General features: G+C 36.2%; 1 protein-coding gene across 1 annotated transcript; it reads left to right on the plus strand.

The window, feature by feature from the left end:
* Nucleotides 1–8,800: 8,800 nt before the first annotated feature.
* Nucleotides 8,801–23,361, plus strand: LOC127941617 (RNA polymerase II elongation factor ELL2-like). The gene is made up of 12 exons (XM_052536900.1): nucleotides 8,801–8,976; nucleotides 12,639–12,686; nucleotides 13,766–13,887; nucleotides 13,976–14,139; nucleotides 16,019–16,278; nucleotides 17,699–17,823; nucleotides 17,969–18,035; nucleotides 19,237–19,885; nucleotides 20,193–20,256; nucleotides 20,565–20,736; nucleotides 20,859–20,903; nucleotides 21,003–23,361. Exons 1-12 carry the CDS (start codon nucleotides 8,845–8,847, stop codon nucleotides 21,117–21,119), a joined length of 1,965 nt encoding a protein of 654 aa, XP_052392860.1. The 5' UTR covers nucleotides 8,801–8,844; the 3' UTR covers nucleotides 21,120–23,361.
* The last annotated feature ends 913 nt before the right edge of the window (nucleotides 23,362–24,274 follow it).

Genomic DNA, 24,274 nt, shown 5'->3' on the forward strand with positions numbered 1-24,274 from the left:
TGTCATGGTTCAGCACATACTTTATTATTATTTATTTTTAGAGAAGTATTAGTGTTTATTAACTATGAATAGTACAGTATATTTAAATACAGTTTTAAATGACACACAACCTGTCATTTTTCAGTGTGCTCAGTGTTTATACCAATTTACGCATTTGTCTAAAGTTGTTTACAAAATGCATAGTTTAATGTCTTTTTTCTTAATAAACTAAACAGTAACATTACAAGCAAATAAGTTTTTGCATATATTGAAACTATATTGAATACAAAGTAAACCTAATTTCCTGTTTACTTCAGCAATAATGCAAATATTTTTGGCTTGTGAGAGCTTTGTGTAACAGCTATTCATCATGCATGTCCAAACACTACCTCAATAAGCTGTAAACTGGCCAATATATTTTGGTTGAAGGACATGCAATAACCCATTTGCTTGAAATCAGTAAATTATGAAAGATATCAGAGAACATGTCACAGCCTGAACGGCTTTTGTGGTGATTAACTAAGATTAAAATGTCAAATCAGTCAAGTGAACACTCAGGTGAACAAGCCTTTGGTATTTGTTTTCTCAATATGCTGATGTTGTGAGAATTTGGTTAGGTTTTCATTTATTACTGTCCAGATTCACTAAACACTTACTGTTTGTCATAAAGAGACATAGCGCCTTCTTGTGACGCAAAATGCACACTAAGAACATCAGAGTTCAGGACATTATGGCAAGCCAAATTAACTTTTATTCATTCGCAGGATATGTATTCTTGATATCAACAATTCAATTTTCACTAGTAACAATGTTAATTCTTGATATCAACAATTACATTTCCACTAGTAACAATTAGAATTTTTGATATCAACAATTACATTTCCACTAGTAACAATGTAAATTCTTGATATCAACAATTACCTTTCCACTAGTAACAATGCTAATTCTTGATATCAGGAATTATATTTCAACTAGTAACAATGTTAATTCTTGATATCAATTATTTTTAATCTGGGAATGCCAATAGGCAAGCCAAATTAACTTTTATTCATTCGCAGGATATGTATTTTTGATATCAACAATTCAATTTTCACTAGTCAAAATGTTAATTCTTGATATCAGGAATTAGATTTCTACTAGTAACAATTGCTATTTTTGATATCAACAATTCAATTTCCACCAGTAACAATGTTAATTTTTGATATCAGGAATTAGATTTCTACTAGTAACAATTGCTATTTTTGATATCAACAATTCAATTTCCACTAGTAACAATGTTAATTCTTGATATCAGGAATTGTATTTTCACTAGTTAAATGTCACCATAGACTTCCATTCAAATTTAATTGTTGATATCAAGAATTGCTTTCTTACTAGTTGAAATTCCGATTTCACATATCAGAAATACAATTCTTACTAGTAAAGACCTTTATTTTTGATATCAGTAATCACATGGTTACTAGTACAGACGTCTATTCTTGATATCAACAATTTAATTGTTGATATCAACAATTTAATTCTTGATATCAACAATTTAATTGTCACTAGTGACAATGTTCATTTCTGATATCATGAATGTGATTGTTACTAGTAAGAAAGCCATTTTAGATATCAGAAATTATATTGATATCAGAAATTATTTTTCAGATATCAAAAATAACAATTGTAACATGTTGAAATACATTTACTGATATCAAGAATTAACATTTCAACTAGTAACAACTAAATTGTGATGACGTCATTGTTGATATCAAGAATACGTGTTGTTACTAGTGGAAATGTAATTGTTGATATCAAGAATTCAATTATTGATATCAACAATTAAATTGTTGTTATCAAGAATTAAATTGTTGATATCAACAATTCACATGTTTAAATGTTAAAACGGCGCCAAAACTATTACAGATATCAAAATGCATTTGTTACTAGTTACAATTCTAAATTCACATATCAGCTTTGTATTTCTTACTAGTAAAAATATAATTTTTGATATCAACAATGACATTTTTACTAGTAAAAATGTGAATTCTTGATATCAACAATTTAGTTGTTACTAGTTGAAATGTTAATTCTTGATATCAAAAATGTAATTGTTACTAGTGACACTGTTCATTTCTGATATCTGAAAATGTATTTCTGATATCAACAATTGGGAGGGTAATTTCTGATATCTAAAATGGCATTCTTACTAGTAACAATTACATTCATGATATCAGAAATGAACATTGGCACTAGTGACAATTAAATTGTTGATATCAAGAATTAAATTGTTGATATCAAGAATTAAATTGTTGATATCAACAATTAAATTGTTGATATCAAGAATAGACGTCTTTACTAGTAACTATGTGATTACTGATATCAAAAATAAAGGTCTTTACTAGTAAGAATTGTATTTCTGATATGTGAAATCGGAATTTCAACTAGTAAGAAAGCAATTCTTGATATCAACAATTAAATTTGAATGGAAGCCTATGGTGACATTTAACTAGTGAAAATACAATTCCTGATATCAAGAATTAACATTGTTACTAGTGGAAATTGAATTGTTGATATCAAAAATAGCAATTGTTACTAGTAGAAATCTAATTCCTGATATCAAAAATTAACATTGTTACTAGTGAAAATGTAATTGTTGATATCAAAAATTCTAATTGTTACTAGTGGAAATGTAATTGTTGATATCAAGAATTAACATTGTTACTAGTAAAAACTGAATTGTTGATATCAAGAATACATATCCTGCGAATGAATAAAAGTTAATTTGGCTTGCCATAGGACATGAAACAGTTAACCCATCTGGGGTTGCTGGTTAATAGCAAAGCCACATTTGCCCCTGCTGGTAGATGTTGTAATATCAAATATATGTTATATAAATATCAAATGTTTCATTATATTACAGTAGATGATTAACCAGTGGATGGGTAAAATAAATGTATAAAGATTTATAAATAAATAAATGTATACACAATTAAAAAAATATATAAATATGTATCTAAAAATGTTTATATTTATAAAAATATATCATCTTTTCATATTGACAGCCATTTAGCACCCATGTATTCTGAAAACAGAATTATTAGCAACATTAAAATAAAATAAAATCAAATAAATACAAATATTTCATTATATGATAGTAGATTACTTGCTTTTAGGGTAAAATACGTTTACACACACACACAGAATATATAGCTGTAAGTCTGAATGCAAAGAGATTAATGAAATTCTACATTATATTACATGAACATATTCTGCTTTTAACAAGCACACTCTCTGTTCATTTTTCTCATTTTCTTTCACTCTTTGCTGGAATCAACTGTCCTCCTGGAGTTTATTCTACCCGGATTCCCTCCAAATCTGGCTGCTTTGGACGAGAGCCATGATTCCACCGGTCAGATGATGAGAAAGAAGCAGAATACTGTGTGAAAGAACCAGCAGAGAGGACAGAGAATAAAGAACAGGAAGAGTTAAGAGTGGGAAAATGAAAAGAAAACATTATATTAAAACTGATGGAACAGGTGCAAATAGAAAAGACTTGGTAGCGATGAGAAATAGGAGGGCTGAAATGAACAAGGGAGGCCAGGGAAATCTCTCTCCCTCTCTCTCTCTCTCTCTCTCTCTCTTTCACTGTAAATCCCATCTTCTGCTTTGCATGCAGAGGAAGCATTTTGCATTTCTCCGGAATCATCAGAATCTTGTGGTATTCCATTTGCTAATTCCGTCCAGCCCGAGGTGAAGTGAAAGGTGTTTGGAACTTATGAAAATGTCCTGAGACTGGATTTGCAAGATTATGCAGCTCCGCAACAATACTATCGCAGGGGGTTTTTGGCCTTAAAATGAGTTTTTCTCTCATGCAGACAGACATAAATCTCAATAACCTGTGGACTTTTTGCAAAAACTCAAGAACAACTTTGTCAGCAAAATGCTTGATGCAGCTCTCTTTTTATTTGCTTGCTATAGGATCACTATTTTTGCTACAGATATGAATGATGCCTTTTGGGTCAGCTTAATTTAATTTAATTTGTATTATTTTATCATTATATTGTGTTTTATGTATATAGGTTTTATAGAAGTGAGACCATAATATATCACTGCCTTTTGGGCTGGTATTTTATCTATTTATTTATTAAAAATAGAATAGAAACACCATTACAACATTTGGATATTATTTTTATTTATTTATTATTTGGGATGTTATGTTCTCCTAATCTTTGTTACATCAAATAATCTTAAACTTAATTTGATTAAATCAGTTATTTTAAAGTAACTGAAGCAAAAGTCATTCATAAATATCTTCTATTCCTACTAGAGTAAAAAAGAGGCCTGGCTGCGTTTGGAAACACGAGACTGGCCACACCATCAGTGTCTGTTGGGAGATATGGCTCATACATCAGTGTTTCCATGTGATAAGGACCAATACAGCTGGTGCCACTTGTATTTCCAGATGATGGTCAAACATTAACAGGCCTCGCCGTTTCCAAGACTTTTAATATTCCAGAAATGACGGAGAGGAACTGACAGCGGGACAACAGTGTCACCTGTATACTTAAGTCATCATGTACTTCCTGAGAGACAGGCTGTTCTGACATAGAGTACGCAGTGTGTCCTCGCATGGCACTTGCAGCACTCTGAGTGTGTTGACAGAGCAGTGAATAAGTGTAAGGAGCGCATTTGTATGGTTGCATGTTGGTTTTAGGCATCACTGACAGACTTTTAACCATCAAAGATGTGGCTCTTTACTATTGACTCAAAAACAAGTTCACATTGCAAAATAAAAAAATAATAAATATGCATTGCTTTGATAGAAAAATAAACATGCTCTTTAGATTTTTTAAGAGTGGGGAAAATGCTTCCCGTTTACATTAAAGGACTAGTTTACCAAAAAAAAAAAAAAACATAGCTGAAGGTGTACTCACCCTCAGATAACTTGAGATATAGTAGAGTTTGTTTCTTCTTCGGAACAGATTTGAAGAAATGTATCATTGTATTACTTGCTCACCACTGGATCCTCTACAGTGAATGAGTGCGGTCAGAATGAGAGTACAAACAGCTGATAAAAACATCACAAAAATCCACACAAGTCCACTTTTTTCACTGGAATAACCATTATTATGGATTATGGACTCTTATTTTGGGTAGACTTGATGGTTTGAAGTTTTAATCATTGATTTGTTTGTTACAAACACACAGCTTTTCTCTTCGGAAGGTGTTAATTAATGGACTGGAGTCATGTGGATTACTATGATGTTTTCATCAGTTGTTTGGACTCTCATTTTGACGGCACCCATCCACCGCAGAGGATCCATGTGTGAGCAAGTGGGTGGAGTTCTCTGTTTAAATCTAGCCAACACTAACCTACTTTAGTTATGCACAACCCTAGTGCAACTCATGAAATTATTTAACTAGTATCATGTTAACACAACACACATTTTAATATAAAACACATAATCTCATCATATAAAAGCTTTGGTTTGTTTATATTTGTATATATGTTTGTGATTTTTTCTTCTACTCCCTACAGTCCTTTTTTTTTTTTTTTTTTACCAGGTGTATTTGTTTTTCATTTTTCAGTCTCTGCTTGCGGACGCAGACATGTGTCTTGGTCCCACATGGAGTACTAAGGTCAAAAGATCCACAGTCTAGCTCTGTAATCTAATGCCAGGAAGCTAAAGTAAGCAGAAAGTGTTGAGGTGACTGCACATACACACACACACACACCCACTGAACAATGTTAAATATCTGTTGATAAAAACAAGCAACCTCCTAGAGGAAAATATATTGCTCAGAGTTTGTTCTTACAGATCATTATGTTTCATTCTGTACTCGACTTTAGTACATGTATGAAAATGCTTAAACGAAATTAAATCAGATGCAGTGACTTCAGTGAGCCTGAATGTTTCCACTCCTCAGCCATTATGCCACTGACAGATGCATCAGCATGATGAGAAACTAATTAACACCCACTTAATTAATTATCATGCTGTTCAGCTAAAAATAACTTTAAGAGTGTTCCTTTACAAAGACATCATATAATCCCGTTACTTTATCTGTATAGCCTCCTGGGCCAGCATGCATTGCAGGGCCAATTTTAAAGACCAAATAAACCAGTTTTTAATCAAGGGTGTGGCAGGTTTTTTAAGCAGGCCTAATCTCAAGGATTCACAGTGGTTTCCCTGCACCCAGCACCACACCAAAACACTCTGCATAATCACTCGGGGCCTGAGTGTGACTCTGTAAGGCACAGCAGGTGTGCATGCTGGGGGAAACTAGCCAGAAGCCGCCAAACAAGTTTTCAGATGTGGCAGGTTTACGGATAAATGGTTGACCTTCTCAGATGACACTTTGGCCCAATCCAGTCTAGATGATCAATATGTTCAGATCAGATTGAACTCATTAAAAGACCTGTTGTCGACAAGTCTTGGTTTGTTTGCTGGATTACGATTAATGCAATGGTTTGTCACACTTACATGTAAAAATACCCAGTCTATCAATCGTGTCCAGAAACTGTTGTTCCTTGTTCAACATGTTCCTGCAGATTACTGGATGACTGATGTAACCACGGACTGACTGTGACTCAGAATGACCCTGATGCAACTGGCTGATGACTGGAGTATGTCACTGCTTACAAACAGTGAGACATGTACAATAATACACCTGCAGGCTGGACCCAAATAGGCCAAACACTTGTTTGACACCTATTGCAGTGTTTTTTTTTTTTAGAAGTACTGTGGCAAAGACAGGGAGTGGTATGTATGACGGCTGTCAAACCGAATCTGACTCCAATCTTAGCAACGGTGGAGATAACACTCCAAAAACTGTATACTATTAATTAGTGTAATTAATTTCCTTTTTTTAAATAATCCTTAAAATTACAGGAAGGGTGCAGAAGCAAGCAAATCCAACCAGCATCTAAATTAATTTTATTAACAAAATAGTTTTTTGTTTTTTCTTTATAACTAATATTATTTTGCAATCTACACGTATTAAACCAACAATATAATGGCAATAAACTACATAACATAAACTGAAAAAAAAAAAAATCTGAAAACATAAAATTTACATTTTTAATTGACAAGGCTAATTTTTAAGGTTAACTACTGTTAATCAGCATGTTTATTGTTAACCATAATGAATCGGCATGGTTATAATCTCAAAAGATACACATATCAGTCTTTATCAACAATATATATCAATATATTTTATAATTATTTATTAGTTTAAATATATATATATATATATATATATATATATATATATATATATATATATATATATATATATATATATATATTTATATATATATATATATATCAAATAACAGGCATAGAGAAAATAACAAAAATAAATATTTAAAAAATTTGACATTGATATATGAGTGGGTGTGTGTGTGTGTGTGTGTTCATAATTTAATGATACAAAAGAAATAATGATTCAAATACATATATTGCATATCAACTTACTGGCATATCGGCTACATATTGGCTAACTGACGAGGAGGATTTTTAAAATGTTCTTGACCCATAATTAAACTCAAAATAGCAATATCAGAAGATAAATTGGTCTATATGTAACTTAAACATTTCAAAAGATTTCATATATTTTATATTCTTTTAATTTGTATTAAAAAAAAAAGAATAGAGGAAACAACAAGCACAAACTAGCATTAGCTGAATATCATGCAAACACGATGTCATGCTTGTAGAGCAGGTGAAGAAGCATAGGCCTAGATATAATAATTAGGAAAGATCATCAGGAAACCTCTGAAGCCTAAAGTGTTAAAGTAAAAAGACAACAAGTCTCTTAACTTTCTAACAGTCAAGAGCAGAAAGAAGGGACTTAAAGGGATAGTTCACCCAAAAATCTAAACTATGCCATTAATAACTCACCCTCATGTCGTTCCAAACCCATGAGACCTCCGTTTATCTTCGGAACACAGTTTTAAGATATTTTAGATTTAGTCCGAGAACCCTCAGTCCCTCCATTGAAACTGTGTGTACAGTATACTGTCCATGTCCAGAAAGGTAATAAAAACATCATCAAAGTAGTCCATGTGACATCAGAGGGTCAGTTAGAATTTTTTGAAGCATCGAAAATACATTTTGGTCCAAAAATAGCAAAAACTACGACTTTATTCAGCATGGTACAAGTCATTCTTTTGCTCGTTATCTGGCTCGGCTCGGTGTTCATCTTCAGTTCTCTCTTCACAGCAGTTCAGTCAGTGTACTGTTTGAGTACATGAATTACTTCGGGATATTGGTTTATTCTGACTCAGAGGGAGAGTCAGCCACTTTAAAAAAGTTAACAGCTTAAGTCATTTGTGGATTAATGCGTATTGGAGACGCGAACCTTTTAAAACGATTCAGATCGATTTGATGAAATGGTTCAAAAAGATCCGGTTACGGATGATTCGTTCGCGAACTGGATATCGCAAACTGCTTTGATATGAACTCTCTCTCACAACAGACACGGAAGAGAAGACAATGCTGAATAAAGTCGTAGTTTTTGCTATCTTTGGACCAAAATGTATTTTCATTGCTTCAAAAAATTCTAACTGACCCTCTGATGTCACATGGACTCCTTTGATGATGTTTTTCTTACCTTTCTGGACATGGACAGTAGACCGTACACTACTTCAATGAAGGGACTGAGAGCTCTGACTAAATCTAATATATCTTAAACTGTGTTCCAATGACAAATGGAGGTCTCACGGGTTTGGAACGACATGAGGGTGAGTTATTGATGACATAATTCTGATTTTTGGGTGAACTATCCCTTTAAAGTACTTTTGGTCAGGTCCCTCCCTCTGTGCGCATTAGACAGAGTTTGCACGTATGTCAGAGGGACTATGGTGGAGGGCTGGTGAAGATGATGGCAGCTCTCTGCGAGGATGGCACATATGGACTCAACTGTGGCCGCAAGAGCGACAGAATATCAGTCTTACATGTCAAACTGACAGAATCAGCATTTAAAGCGCTAGAAAACTACCAAAACTGTAAGGTAAGTGCTGGAAAACTTAATAGTTTTATGTAGAGCGAGAGAGAGAAAGAGCGAGAACTTGCTCGCCCAAAAAAGACATGAGGTGTTTTATTCCTTTCTAAACAATGCTAAATCTTTAAAAAAAGTCAATAAAGGTTTTCAGTTGGCTGTTGTCCGTGTAGAATTGATTGGAAAATGGTTTTACAGAAAAGAAAGAAACATAGAGGGAGCGAACATTATGCCAACACACCATTATCTGCTATAAACTCTTTGCATATATTTTCAACTATAAAAACCACATTTATTAAATGTTAATACACGTTTGAAGTCTCAGCGATCCAAAGAGCATATTAACAGGAACAAATGTGGAAATTGTTGCGTTAGTTCTATGTTTAATTGTGTTTTATCCTCGAAAGATGAGCTACAATGCTAACAGTTAGAGAAAACTTTCTCTTCAAACTAATAACGTCGATTAGATTGTCTGTCATTTCGGCGTCTTGATCATTTTAGTTAGTTCACAGTCTCTTTAAAGTAAATGTTTAGTGTTACAGGCAGAAAAGCCATTTGATATGTATGAAAATTTAAGTTTGGTGAGCTAGCTGATAGCATGGCTACTGTTACCAGTTGGCAGTCCTCCAACAATGATTAAGTTCATAATGTGTCGAAATGTTTGTTATTTGATTTGCATTCACGACTCTAGTTCAAATAAACATTGATTAGAATCACAATAAGACCAAATAACTTATATGTTTGTCTAACTAACGTCTAAATATGGTTGCTTCGCTAGCTAGTTAGCTGTGAAGACCTATTAAAACACACCTGAGGAGTTTAATGTGGTTTATTACAACATATTGTGTCGTTTTATGTTATAATCTTTGTTTATGATGCGCTTAAAAAGTAATAAGTTACAAGTGAATTAACTCTGGTTCAGAAAGGATTAAGTTAACGTTAGTCCAATTTTGATGTGTGGCATGGTGACTAGCCTAAATGGGGAAACCCTTGACTTTTGCTTATACAGTTTTTGTACACAAATCTGTACTAGGCTTGCGTATGGTAATTTCCATTTGGGTCATTCAAGTGAGTCGTAACATAATGTGTGAGTTCGATTTGTAATGAATATGGATATGGAAATTGATAAAGGGGGTAAGATCTTCTGGGCATTTTGATACGTTGAAAGAGTTTCCATTGGCTTACTAGGAGGAATCAGGCAGCTTCAATGAAGAGCTGCATTGTCTGGAATTTTTTAAAGCTCTACACTGCTCAAAGTGCTTACAAGGCAGTGTTTGACTTAAAGCTACAGCGTTGTAAAAAAAAAAAAAAAAAAAAGGAGAGAGAAAAAAAACATTCTCTGGGTTCATAGAGATGGTTCATTCGGTCCTGAAATGCCATATCCTGGTAAACATTTAGGCCAAAGATTTGCTCGGGTTGTGGATGATTGGACATCCACCCCATTCATCTAATCCGGGTCACCTATTAAAATGAAGTCAACCCATTTTGTTTTGAATTTCTCTTAGAAGAGTTAAGTTGAACCTTGAAGCCTGTTTGAGACTAAAATTAGCTTAGTAATCCATCAAGTTCCTGCTTTAGACTGGCACTGTTTGTCTTTGCTGATTAGGCCTTGCAGTTTGGTTGACACTCAAAATGTTACAACACTGCATCGGGGAGACCAGATGAACAAGCTCGGAGATCACGAACAAATCACATGCTGTTCCATTGAAATTATCTAGTATGATTATAGTATTTATTAACATTTTACTTGTTGTTGTTTATATTATAGTTTACATTTTAGTAGTTTTATGTGCTTTTGAATTTTTTTATTATTATTGGTTATTTTAGTTAATTTAAAAATTACTTTTTTAAAATCTAAAATGTTTTTATTGTAGCTTTATTTCTTATAGAGTTTTTTTATTTTATTTTTTTAAGTAGTTTTAGTTTTTCATTCAAAGTGCATGGCATTCAGTTGATGTTATCTAGTATGGAAGAATTCAAAAAATGTTACAACAAAATATTAAAGTGCTGCAGAAGGTTCTGTAGTCGTGTTCTGTATTGTGTCACGTTGGTGTAAAGAATGTAGTGATCATATCCCGCAGGGCTTAAGAGTCCTCCTTTATTAATCAGATAGTTGTAAGGGATTACTTACTACTTTGTCTGTACCATACCTGTCTTACCTTTGGCATAATAAAGCAAAATAGACAGAATGCATAATGTTCTTGAAGTATCTCCAGCTAGCTTGATTGACTGATCGGAATCTTAGCACATGTTGTTGTCATGTTCCAGATCTGTTTGTCTTCAAGCTACCATTCCCAGCTGAGCTCGTGGTTAATCATTGTTCATCTTTCTGCAATGGGACAAGACAGTCAGACAAAGAGAATGTCTGAAGCTTAGCGATGATCCTGGAGCAGTACTTTATCTTTCGCGTGGCTCTAAATGTTGATAATAGATCTTTAATTTTAAAGCGTTGGTGAAATGTGAAATAACAATGAATCACATTGTCCAACAGCATGCACATTTCTTAACTTATGTAATGTGTGGTTACTATCCTAACTATGCATGATTATATGTAAAGTTAAAATGTTATTATTTGCATTTACCATTATGTTCGTGACCCTGTCCACACAGATGTCCAACCCATTTCTGAGTGTTAAAAACCACTTGGTTTAGGCTTCCAAATCATCAGAGAGCTTAACCGTAGTTCTTCGTCCTCCTGTGTAATGTGATCTGATCTAGTCTGTGCAAGTGTGCTTGGGGGTGGGTGCTTGTGAAACTTATCTGGTTAAACAAGCCTTTGCAGATGGAGGAGGCTTTGGGCAGTATTTGAATGTAACCAAAGGTGTATGATTGTGGGGATGTGAAGGGTTTGCACTATGTGGGATGAATTCAGGTAAATTGGGACATTTTGCAATTGAGATGAGTGGGAAAAAATGACAGTGTTTTTTGTTCCAGTGGATATGGAAGGTCAAGTTTGAATTGATTGCATTATGGGATATTTCTTAAGCCCCTTTCACACTGCACGTCGGACCCGGCATATTGCCGGAACATTGCCGGGTCGCCTTCTGTGTGAAAGCAACCACATCCCGGGATTGATTCCGGCATTGAACCCGGGTCGGGGACCTAGTAACATTGCCGGGTTCAACCTGGGACGATCACTGTGTGAGTTACTCACTTTCCGCGCTGACGCCGAGATTGTTCGCTTGCTTCAGTGAAAGTATAACGTGCCTAGCGTCTTCGACTCGTACATTACACATCACGCCCTGATGTCACGTGTCATTACGGGATCTTTACGGGTTGTGTGTGAAAGCACGCACATATCCCGGGTAATCACTGGCAGTGCGAAAGTGCAAAATCTAGAGACCCGGGAACAATTGCCGGAACACTTTACCCGTGTATTTGACGGAATGGCAGTGTGAAAGGGGCTTTAGAGTGTGGTCTGGTTGTAAACTGCACATTTTAGGTACTGCTTGTATTCTATGCATGCAGAAAATCCACATACTGTAACTTTTTAGATTATTTATACTACATGCTGGAGATAAAGTACTCCTAGTATGCTATTCTTGTATTATAGTTGCACTAATCTTCTTTTTCATAATTATATTAGCCGATGCCCATTTAGTTGCTTATATATGATGTTTGGATAGATAAGTTAGTAGTTTGTTGACCATTTTAAATTTTCTAATCTTTTCCAGAATGCTCAGTCCTCACAGGCGACGATCCGTTTTCAGGGTCTTCAAGGGGTAAGTTGACTTCAGATTGCCTTAATATGAGTTTAACAGCATCTGAATGAGTATCATCGGTATTACTGGCTGAGGACTGGGGGTTACTCATCAAAGCACTCTATAATTGTGAGCCTGGTGTCTTAATAGAGCCTTCAGCCCTCTGCAGTTTTATTGGGCGGTGTCTCACTTTTCTACTTTGAAAGCGCCTGTTTAACCTCTGACCCTGTGTACCATGCTGTAGTTTACCTCAGACGCTGTGTCACTATAAATACTGGGTCGGCGAGTAGGGTTCCGGTTTTACGCTCATGAATGCTCTCTCTAAAGACATAGTGTGTTTAACTAGTGCCTATAGTGCAGTTGACATGTTATTACAAAGCTCTGATTGAGCTGACACCATGAGTCTGTTTCAAAACCTAGGCAGCCATCTTCCTTCATCCATCAACAGTGATGGATCATCATAGGTGAATCATTTGAAATGCCCTTCATGGGCAGCAGTTCTATTAACTGTCAGTCAAGTGCATCACAAATACTACTCTTCATGAGAACGGCACAAAAGACTTGACCAGTGCTAACGGTAGATTCCAGTAGAGCTTTGCATTAGCATCTTGCTAAGCTAATAACCCTAAACTCTCAAAATGCATGTATGAAATTGCTGGGTGATTAGCAGCGTTATTTTAGTATTATTTATTGTTCTATAGTAGTATAGTAATAGTTTTTATTTTTATATTTTTCAGTAAATTTAGATTGTGCTTTGATCATTTTATTTGTTTTGATTTTGCTTAATATTATATATTTAGCTTTTTTTTATTTTAAGTTTTAATAATTTTGGTTTCTCGACTTTATTAGTACTTCAGTTAATTTGCCAAGGAAACATTTCAAATTTTCATTTAATTTTTGAACATTTAATATTTTAGATTTTTCACCTTTTCTTATTTCAAATTAATCAAAGGCACATATTTATTTAAAATATGAAGTGTGAAACCACCAAAAGGCACTTGTCTACTGTAAAGGTAGCTCACTTTGACTTGCTAAACTGATATAATTTTTTTTCATGATGACCTCTATTAGCACTTAATTTTTTTTTTTCTGTCTATCAGCGCATTCAGATCCCAATGACAGACACTTCCAATGGCTTTCATAACTTCGAATTTTATCTGTCCAACTTTGGCAAAGACAATCCTCAAGGAAGCTTTGAATGTATCCACCAGTACATATCTAGGTAAGTTCTGAGCAAGATTCTTGTGCATCAAAACTACTGCTCATTTTGCTGTCTTTACTCATTTTTAAAAACTCTTTGTGCCTGTTAGCTCTGGGGTCCCCCATCTGTCCTCCCTGGGAACGATTCAAGACAAAATCACAGTATGTGCCACCAATGACTCCTACCAGGTGACCAAAGAGCGTGTGACCAAAGCAGAGGACGATAAAAGCAAAAACAGCACCAAATTCATCAGACCCGGAGGACCGTTCAGAGGTTTGATATTAATGCACTGTATTTGATCTCTTATAACATGCACACAAACTCGTTTTGGTCACTGATGGTAGGAGAGTACCCAGTACTGCATTCATCAGAAGTTAAAAATGACTATAGGTTAACGGTTTTAAGTGTGAAAAGCTCTCTATCCGGTGTAATGTAACATTTTCAGCATTTCCGTTTCATGGTTGGTGTTCCAATCGAAACGTTTCAGTTTCAAAGAATCTTTCTATGCATCTGATGATTATCTTCACAGGATGGGGTTTTCTTTTCAGTGTTTGTTTTAATTTCTCAATTTAGATGTGTGTGTGCAGATCACATCATGCAGATCTCCTCATATTTTTCACATTGACCTGTAACGCTCGGCCAGTTCAGTTGGAACTGTCACATAACCGTGTGCGTTAAACCAATTGGGAGCTTTACAGAGAGTGATGTATGGATTAGGGTTAAGAGAAAAAGCAAGTAAAAGTTCATCCTGTTTATCTGATGTGGCTAAGTCTTGGCGCAAACTATTTTTCCTAGATTACCAACGTGCCCCACATAGAGATGTGTGGAAATGGAAAGTGACAGACTGAATCTATTGTCACCTGCTTAGGCTTTTAAATGAAATCAGCATTTTTTGCATTTTAAAAAAATGTTGGGGGGGGGGGGGGGGACGGTAGACAATGTTGCAAATCCTGAGACCTGTTTTATCTGTTATCTAGGTTTTAAAAATGGTATAAACATTTAGGAAAAAAGGTGAACCCTTGAGGGTTTTTAGAGTGGTTTAACTAACACTCAAATACAGCCCATTATATTTCACCCCTACCAGACAAAACCGGTCTCTCAGCACCTGTTCAGCTGTCAATCCCCTTTGGGAGCCCCATTCTCCGGGCCACAGCTGGCTTCCACCGCAAAACTGGAAAAATCAGTTTCACCCCCATCCCTCGGCACTAAGCCGCAGGGGAGGAGTGATCAGGACGCACAGCAAAAGGAAGTGCAAGAAAGAGGGTTTGTGGCATGAGGCTTTGCTGCAGCTGGTTCTCAGTAAACCACAGTACACCCTCTTTTGTTTGTGTGTTTAATCTGAGAGACACAAGCAAGAGTTCGAAATGGTGCACATTTCCCATATAACCCAGAGATTAAATGATCTTCCCTTCCTTGATTCCTCCCAGTCTGCCATACATGTGTGATGGCCAAAGCTTATTATCCACTGACGTAAGCATTTCACCTGACTGGCAGGAGTAGAGAGAGAGCAAAGTTTGCATCTGGATCGGCACATGTTTGGGCAAACCAAGGGAGAGTTCACAAGAGAAAGACGTAGGAAGTATGATGGCTAAAGAGTCACTTCCTTTAATCTTTTAAATAGCTTTTGAGGAATTTCATAAAAGAGGAATCTTTTCTGTGACCCTTGAAACTGTATGAACTTTAGTAGTGTTTCGAGAATAATAAGGGTATAGAGTTAGGGTAGAGAGACTCGTTATGGTATCAATGTACTTAACATCTGACTGATGTGGCTGCTTTCAAATGCTTGCATGCTTATTTTTGGATACTCTAAAAATACTAAAGCAGCACATTATTCAAATTAATTTTGCAAGATTGAATTTGAAACTTCAGTCTTGCATTCGTTGATTCTCTTCCGAGGTGTACAGTAGAGAAATTATGTATTAAGCATGAGGTTTTGTAGGCATAATTAGACAATAGAAATTATATATCATCTGGATACTTGGTTTAGCATTAATCCTAATCTTGCATACACTGTAGAATGCAGTAGTGTGTGAATTAAGACCTTGAGTACAAGGCTCAACACATATTATATACCAATTTAAAGCACTTGTTAATGATAACTGTTTCACTGTTGTAACCACTCTGCCTTCCTGTGAATGTCGTTTTGGCATAGACAAAAAAGTCCCGCACCGAAAACCGGCCCCCTCAGCCCCTGATCCTGTTCCAGAGAGGAAACAGACCACCCCTCTTAACCCAGCCAACACCATCCGCAAGTGCCTTACCAACAACCCCGTATCGCAACGGCCATACAGGGACCGCGTAATTCACCTTTTGGCCCTGCGCTCTTACAAGAAACTAGAGCTGCTCGGCAGACTGCAAAGAGACGGCGTCAGCCAGAAAGACCGCAACTCTTTGGGCTCTACACTACATCAGGTAAGAGTGAAATTGTGGAGTGGAATCGGTTCTCTTCTCACAATTAAAGCGACCATTACACTCAATTCACAGCAGGAGTGATGTTTTATATTAATGAATATTTTATATGTTCCTTTGGCTCAGTGGTAGAGCATTGAGTTAGCAGTGGAAAAGGTTGTGGGTTCGATTCCCAGGGAACACATGTTAGGTAAAAAATGTTAGCCTGAATGCGCTGTAAGTCGCTTTGGATAAAAGCGTCTGCTAAATGCATCAATTTAATTAAAATTAAATAATAAAACAAGTTTTAACAGAAGACTCCTAAAATTGGTCTCATTCACTTCCTTTTTAAGTGCCCCACTTGTAACCTCGATGTTTGTTTGATGCTCTTGATTGCATTTTTACTTGTATTTAACCTGAAATATTAGTTTAATGTTTAAAGAGTGATATGAAAGTCATTAATGGCACTTAACTTGCTGTGCAAGTTCTCTCAATGCAACTTAAGGACTATCATGATCATGCATATTAGCTCACAATAGGTCACAGAGGCTCGAACCATAGATAGCATCAAATCACAGCTGTAATCTACCCATAGGCTGCAGGCTCGCAGCACTTTCACAGAAGCACAGTGTCACGTAATGCAAGTCACCATTTTACAGCCCGAACACAAAGATTTGCATTCACCTCAGATGAATTTATAGCACACTGCAAATTAGGCAACCATATATTAAACCTATTAAAGTAATTATGCACATGCATGGACTCTTTAACACAGCCCATGATGTAGAGACTAGCATACTTCATTTAAGTCAATCTAAGGTCATACTGTTGACAGTCATCGTATTTGAATGGCTTTTGTCATCAAAAGGGGTAGAAGTCACGATTTCGGTTCTGCACGCTAGTTTCAAGAGAAACAAAAATCACAGTGGTTGTCCTTTTCTGTGAAGTCTAGAAGGAATTAATTCAGGCTTTTAAAAAGGAAGTATGAAACGAGCTTCTCTCCTTCTTTGGAAATGCAGGAAGGACTGAGAATCTGAAATGGTCTCCTCACTGGGTTGTAACATAAGAAGTAACACTATATCCCTTTGCCTAACTGTCCATTTGCATTACTATTTATAGTGTTTGTGTATCTGCCGCTCTTAAGTATGCCAACTTAAACAAGTATTCAAAGTGTACAGTCAACATCTTATGTGTATACTAATCATTAAATTTAACATAAAATGTAACATTTTACTAGATTCAAAATCATGTTAAATGCTTGTTCAGTGTTTGTTCAGATTTCAAGCTTATTAATTACATTTAAAACCCATTTTAAGAGCCATTATTGGGTTTTTTTAAAACCCATTTAAACATATTAAAAGAGGTCATTTTAAATTAATATTTTTATGTCCTGTATTTAATCAGAGAAGTAAAACCAATCAATATAATATTTTCATTCCTTTAGGTGGCCAATCTAAACCCAAAGGATAACTCGTATTCGTTGAAGGACTTTATTTTCCGTGAGGTCCAGAGGGACTGGCCGGGCTACACAGAGGATGAGAGGGTTCAGGTTGACAGGATCCTGGCACGGTAATACTCACTGGTCACATGCAATTAAGAGAAGAATGACTCTTTATTTGCGCCTGAATCATTTTTTAGAGCCACAACAAGAGATCCCAAGAGTATTTGACAACTTAAATTAGCTTTTTTCTTTATTTCTTTCTTTCTCCAACAGTAAACTGGGTTTGAATTCAGAGCCTGCATCTTCCAGCAGTCCAACCAAAGAGCCAACATCCCCACTGGTAAGACACATACATAATACATAACTAATAAATATTTAAATAAATAAAACATTTCATATATATATATATATATATATATATATATATATATATATATATATATATATATATATATATACATACATACATGAATGTGAATTTATGTCAATTTATATAAAATATATCGTAATATTATATGAATAAAGGGTATAACCGTACACAGAAGTCACGGTTCTGTACGTTCATCGGTTTTGGTTTGTATTAGATTGTGTTATTTCAAATTTTAAACCAAAAACCGAATGGTTTGACTTGGTCTGCTTTAGGCACCTGTCCTGGACAAAACAAAAACAGCAGGCAGTAAATGAATGAAAATGCAAATTTATTCTCTGACAGCAGGTGGCGCTTTTGGAACAGCCTTTCAGCATTATATTGGTTATGGCTGTAAACAAAGCAGCTGTGCTCATAAACACTAAAGTCCCTTTCACACTGCCATTCCGGAAAATACACGGGTAATGGGTCCTGGTAATTGTACCCGGGTCGCTAGAATTTGCCCCTCTCACACTCCCAGTGATTACCCGGAATAATTGGTTTGCGTTCTGGAGATGACCCGGCAATGTTCCGGGTCCAATGTGCAGTGTGAAAGGGGCTTAATATGCATTATATTGAGAAAACTGAAGAAAGACAGTTCCCCTCAGATATAGATATAGATATAAACTCCCTATATTTCGAGCATCAAGAGCAGTGAGCTTGATCCGCCTGCTACAATATTTTCACCTTGTACAGACTTCATAAAAATTCTATACAAATAAAATTTTGGGAAATGATTGAAATGTGCATCTCTAAAACCCAAAACCTTCCCACACTGCTGATTTAAAACATTCCATCTGAACTCGCCATTCTTGTATTGGGTTGGTGCGTAGATTGTCTGTTGGATTACCGTGCGGCCCCCTCTGGACTGATCATCTGTGACCGACTGTATTCAGTGTCTGACTGCATGAACCAAACCGTGATGTCTGTACCGTGACAAATGCATGTACCGTTACACCCTTAGTGTGTGTGTTGTGTATGTGTAACTAAAATGTATATTTTAAATGATATATTATGTAAAAATTATATAATTTTATACTTTTTAAATGTAAAAAAGTAATTTATGAATCACATGCAAAAATGGTCACATCCATGAATTTGCAGACCAAGAATAATGTTGTTTCTTGCTTTTCAGAAACGCCAACCTGAGGGTGACTTCATTGACCCTCTGATTTCTAGGAAGCCCCGAATCTCCCATCTCAGTAACCGAGGACCCCCCTCCTCTTCAGGTCGTCAATCTTCAGAGACTGAGGACAAAAAACCTGCACCCACAGCTGCCTGTCCAGGACCCTCTTTCCACCCTACCCCTGTCACAGGCTCCAGTTCAAACTCCCCCAGTACACCGGAAGGTGGGGGGTCTCAGGACCTGCCCCTGGACCAGAGCTCTATATGCGGGAACTCCTCAGAGAGCTATGCCCCCCGCAGCCACATACCCAGCCCACCCAGCCAGCCAGTTTCCACAACGTCCCCCTCATCCTTCTCCACCTGTACCGTCTCCACAACCACCATTACCTCCACCACTACCACCAGCAGCGGCCAAAATGTTTCTTCTACAGCCAGCCATGACAGCAACGGAAGCAAAAAGCCCAAGAAGTCCAAGAAGCACAAAGATAAAGCAAGCAAGCGAGAAGGAGAGCGAGAGAAGGATAAGGACCGAAAGAGGGATAGAGAACATCACAAGGAGGATCAGTGTGATAAGGACGCACAGCCCAGGAAGAAACACCGGAATGAGGCAGAACAAAGAGACATTCCCGCCAACGTCATCCACGAACCGGAGAGAGAAGGTTTGTTTTGTCATGTAAATAGCATTTGTGGTCCTCCATATGCATTTTTTGGTGTTAACATTATAAATTAACTGACTATTATAAAAATAAAGGATAAATTAATTATTAGCTGCATGCCAGCAGTTGTGAATTAAAGATTTTAAGCTTGTCAGGCCTAATTAATAGCTTGATTTGTTCCATTTGCCTTTGGCCCTCAAACTTTAGTTCTCAACATCATATTTGCGAAATACACAAAGATCGTGTGTTACGTGTGCCTGTGAGTGGGCAGATTTCCATGTTCGTACATGACTGGTGTGTCTTTTTACAGCTGGCAAGGACAAGCTTGTCAACAGCACTGAACTTCCAGTCCCAACAAAGCCTGATTACATAGTGTGAGTGAACTAAGAGTTATGAACTATGAGCTATGAGTTAACTCCTTTAAAGGGTGTCTTTCTGCATAAACCCTCTGCATCACATACAATAATAATACGATAAAATATAATTGTATATTTAAATTATTGTATATTTATAAATACATGTATTTGTTATATATATATATATATATATATATATATATATATATATATATATATATATATATATATATATATATATATATATATATATATATATATATATATATATATATATATATATAAGACCTATCTAGAGTCTTATTGTCTCTTATTTTATATTGTAGTAAGTACACCGCAGTGATCTCTATGGATCAGAGGCAGCACTATAAGGATGACTTCAACGCAGAATATGATGAGTATCGCATCCTTCATGCCCGCGTTGAGAGTGTTACTCGTCGGTTTACAAAATTGGATGCCCAGTGTAAACGCCTGGCACCAGGAACTAAAGAGTACCAGGTAAGAGAACAAGATGTCATTTTTGTTCTTTGTATACTTTTCTTTATATAAAGATTTGTATATGTTTGTATATATATCTTTATATTCCAAGTAATAAGTGTTTCTCTTTTCTTAACTAACAGGAAGTACATGAACAGGTGCTGCAAGAATATAAAAAAGTTAAACAAGTAAGTGTAACTGAGCATGTCTAACCCATCTGGGTCCTTTAGACCACAAGTAAACAATAAAAATAGTATGTTAATTTACACATTATGTTTGCTTTACAGCACAGCCCTAACTATTATGAAGAAAAACAGCGCTGTGAGTACCTGCACAACAAACTGGCCCACATCAAACGCCTCATCGCTGACTTTGACCAACGGAGGGCACAGTCCTGGCTGTAGGGCTCGGGACCAAGCAACCCCTTTTGGCCAATCCGAGCGCTCCTTAACCGGAGGACCATCTTGAGACGAGTGTGGGGATCAAACAGTTCCTTATTTATTCTATTTACAGATTCCCCACTCGCTTGTTTTCCCATATCTGGCCTTCTTCATCACTCTTGTACCATCTTTTCTTCCTTATTCGTCCTTTCCCATACCTTTATATTCTTTCATTTTCTTTCTTTTTGAAGGACTGTTGAAGGACAACAAAGAAAAATTCAACATTTTTGAATGCAAAAAGAAAGCTTGCAATGCAAAACCGTGGGCCTTACAAAGCATATTTCTTGAAGCCTTTTGCACAGGGGTGATTGAGCCAGTACATGTGAAAGTGTGTCCATAAAAGAGGGTGTTTCCAAGAGCCTTGAGACTTCATTTCTCCCGATGGCCCTGTTTTTTTTTTTTTTTTGAACAGCATCAGTATTCACACCCACAGTGCAAACGATGCCTTGAGGTATTAATACAGACACACATCGATGTGGCGTCAGTGACACTTAAAAGCACCTGGGGCAGTGAGGAGATCTTACTGTGACCTGATCACAGGTCCAGCGCACTTTCGTGGAAGGTGTGATCGATGTTTGTGTATGAGAGCTAGAGAAAGTGACGAGTGAAAATTGTCAGTGTTTTTGTTCATTCTCGGGAAGGATTGTGGGTTAGAAACTTCAGGAAGAGAGAGGCTCTGGGAGGAGGGTTGGATATAAACTATAAAAGAGGGAGGGGGAACGGAAAACAAAAATCCCAAAAAAAGCTGCTATATTTTTTTTCTTTGGACAGCCAGAGCCTTTTGGATCAGTCTGGCTCGTGTTACATGTTCTTAATTTAGGCCTGCTCTGTTTAAGAAAATCATCGAACCATCTTGAAAGCAAAGGTGCTACTGATTTATGAGGGAATGCATTGAGCAGAGGCAGACCTGTATATCCATTTCAAATGTATTCATTAATTATTACAAGTCTCAAAGCAGAGCTATTTATGAAATATGAATAGAATATATATATTTTTTGTTTTTGTTGTGAATTAAAAGGAATTGCTGGAATTTCGAGCATTGAAAAAGAAACGGAAACGAAAAGATCAAATATGCATACAAGTCTTTATTTCATGATATCATTAATGATAAACTTCTTAAAGATTAAGGGAAACGTTATGTTTACAAAACCTGTGTGGTAGAAAGTTTTGCCAAAAAAAAAAAAAATAGTGATAAAAACAATCCTGTGTTTATGGTCTGGAATAAAATGCGTTTCTCTGAGTGACAAGACACTTTATCCACAAGGAGAGGGTTTTTGAACACTTACAGTGTCTTGATATATTTATTTTCTTTGATCCTTGTTTAGAAAAAAGATCCAGAATGCAGCTTTGGGAATCAGCTTTGAAAAACATTGCTTTCAATTATGCAAATTCTCACTGGATCAAATAGCTCCATGGTGGAATCTGATTGGCTAGTTGATTCTTGAGGCTTGCTGCATTGTATTTGCACATTATAAGATGTCTTTTTGAAATCTGAAAAATTCTCTCTCTCCTTTTGTGATCACAGTTATTCCATTGTTAAAGCCTGGGAGGTGTTTCTTTTATTTTCCAGTGTTGTAAATTGAAAAACCTGAGTGAGCCATTCTCAAAATAACCATCGACGAATGTTCGTTTTCAGTATTTGGGGCGGCAGATGGCATCTTTTTTTTTTTTTTTTTTTTAGGGGCTTACATGTTATCAAACTCCCCAAGACGTTCTGTTGTGTGAGCTTCAGTTCATTTTAGTCGCCATTTATAGACTGGATTCAATGTCGAATGACAACCAAATACAAGTCGAGGTTATTTAACAGAGAACTTTAGCAGCACTTTACTTGAAAGATGCTTATTTCCTCAGCATTCAAATAGCATCCACACTGAACCCTAAAGATTAAGACACTAAGTAGTGTTGCTTGGAAAGGAGAATGTGCATCTAAACCTCGAACTCTGTATCATTCTAATTTGAGTTGGGTGGGGAAATACTTGATGTGTGACCAACACCTGTTTACTTTTCCCTTTTGAAGAGACTGTGCCTCTGACACCACTAAAAAGAGATGTTAATGTTGAAAATAAGCCAAGAATCTCACTGAATAACACTGTCATCTCTTGTTTTCAAGGTAGGATGGGGCTTTTTTTCAGACTGTAAGAGAATTCCTGACCTGTCCACCTGAACATGTATGAAATCGGTTCAATAAAATGTGAACTTGACTTAAGATCTTTTTGTGTGTTTTGATTGAGTCATTAAATCATTCATCCAAAAGAATCATTGACAACACTGAATCGTTCACGACCAAAAGCAAGTATATTACTGAGGGTCTACAAATCTCCAGCAACTTGCGTTAGCAATACACGTTTTGCTAACTGACTTTTATCAAGGATTAAAATGTAGGAAAACGACACAAATTCCAGGTGCCTTTAATGGTTTATTTTGTATGATAAGTTTCGTTGAGTGCCGTTCCGGCTCCAAAAACCTGTTCAAAGTGAATAGGGCGTACCGGTTCATAAACCCAACCAATGCAATGCGCTCTCAAGGTCCACAGTCGAATCCTATTGGTTTGCACCATCGTAAGTGGTTTTCAACCAAATTATTGGTGGCCCCCCAACAATGCATATTTTCCATGTCCCATTAATCAAACACACTTGATTCAGATCAGCCGCTCATTAGTACATACTCCTGATGAATTGTGTATATATATATATATATATATATATATGTGTGTGTGTGTGTGTGTGTGTGTGTGTGTGTGTGTGTGTACTGTAGACTTTATTTCAGTGCTTTAGTTATTTTACTTGAGGTAAACAACATTAAAATGAGAAATGTTGCTTTTTGGCAACTAGTTGACTTCTGTTTTATTTTATGTATTTATTTTTTTGTAGTTCAAGGAACACAATTTCACTTAACTATATAACCATGTTTGGCTTATGTTGTCTGTTATCCTACATAGTTTTCATCTGCAGTGTCATTGCTTTTCCCATCATCAATGACCATATTAAAACAGACTTGTGATTCATTTTTGGGTCACGATCCACCTCTTGAGAACCACAGGTTTAGATTTGAGCCAAAGTCTCTCAGAGCAAACACACATCCTGATGCAATATGTGCTCGAGCGTCTATTTTCAGTGTAA

Source organism: Carassius gibelio, chromosome A21 (genome assembly GCF_023724105.1).
Source record: "Carassius gibelio isolate Cgi1373 ecotype wild population from Czech Republic chromosome A21, carGib1.2-hapl.c, whole genome shotgun sequence".
NCBI lineage: Eukaryota > Metazoa > Chordata > Actinopteri > Cypriniformes > Cyprinidae > Carassius > Carassius gibelio.

Bases quoted from the DNA above. Each gene is read 5' to 3' on its own strand.
- LOC127941617 (XM_052536900.1), top strand. From the start codon at position 8,845: ATGATGGCAGCTCTCTGCGAGGATGGCACATATGGACTCAACTGTGGC. The intron at 12,687-13,765 runs GTAAGTTGACTT...TCTGTCTATCAG, and splicing joins GTTTTCAGGGTCTTCAAGGG to CGCATTCAGATCCCAATGAC. The intron at 20,904-21,002 runs GTAAGTGTAACT...TTTGCTTTACAG, and splicing joins AATATAAAAAAGTTAAACAA to CACAGCCCTAACTATTATGA.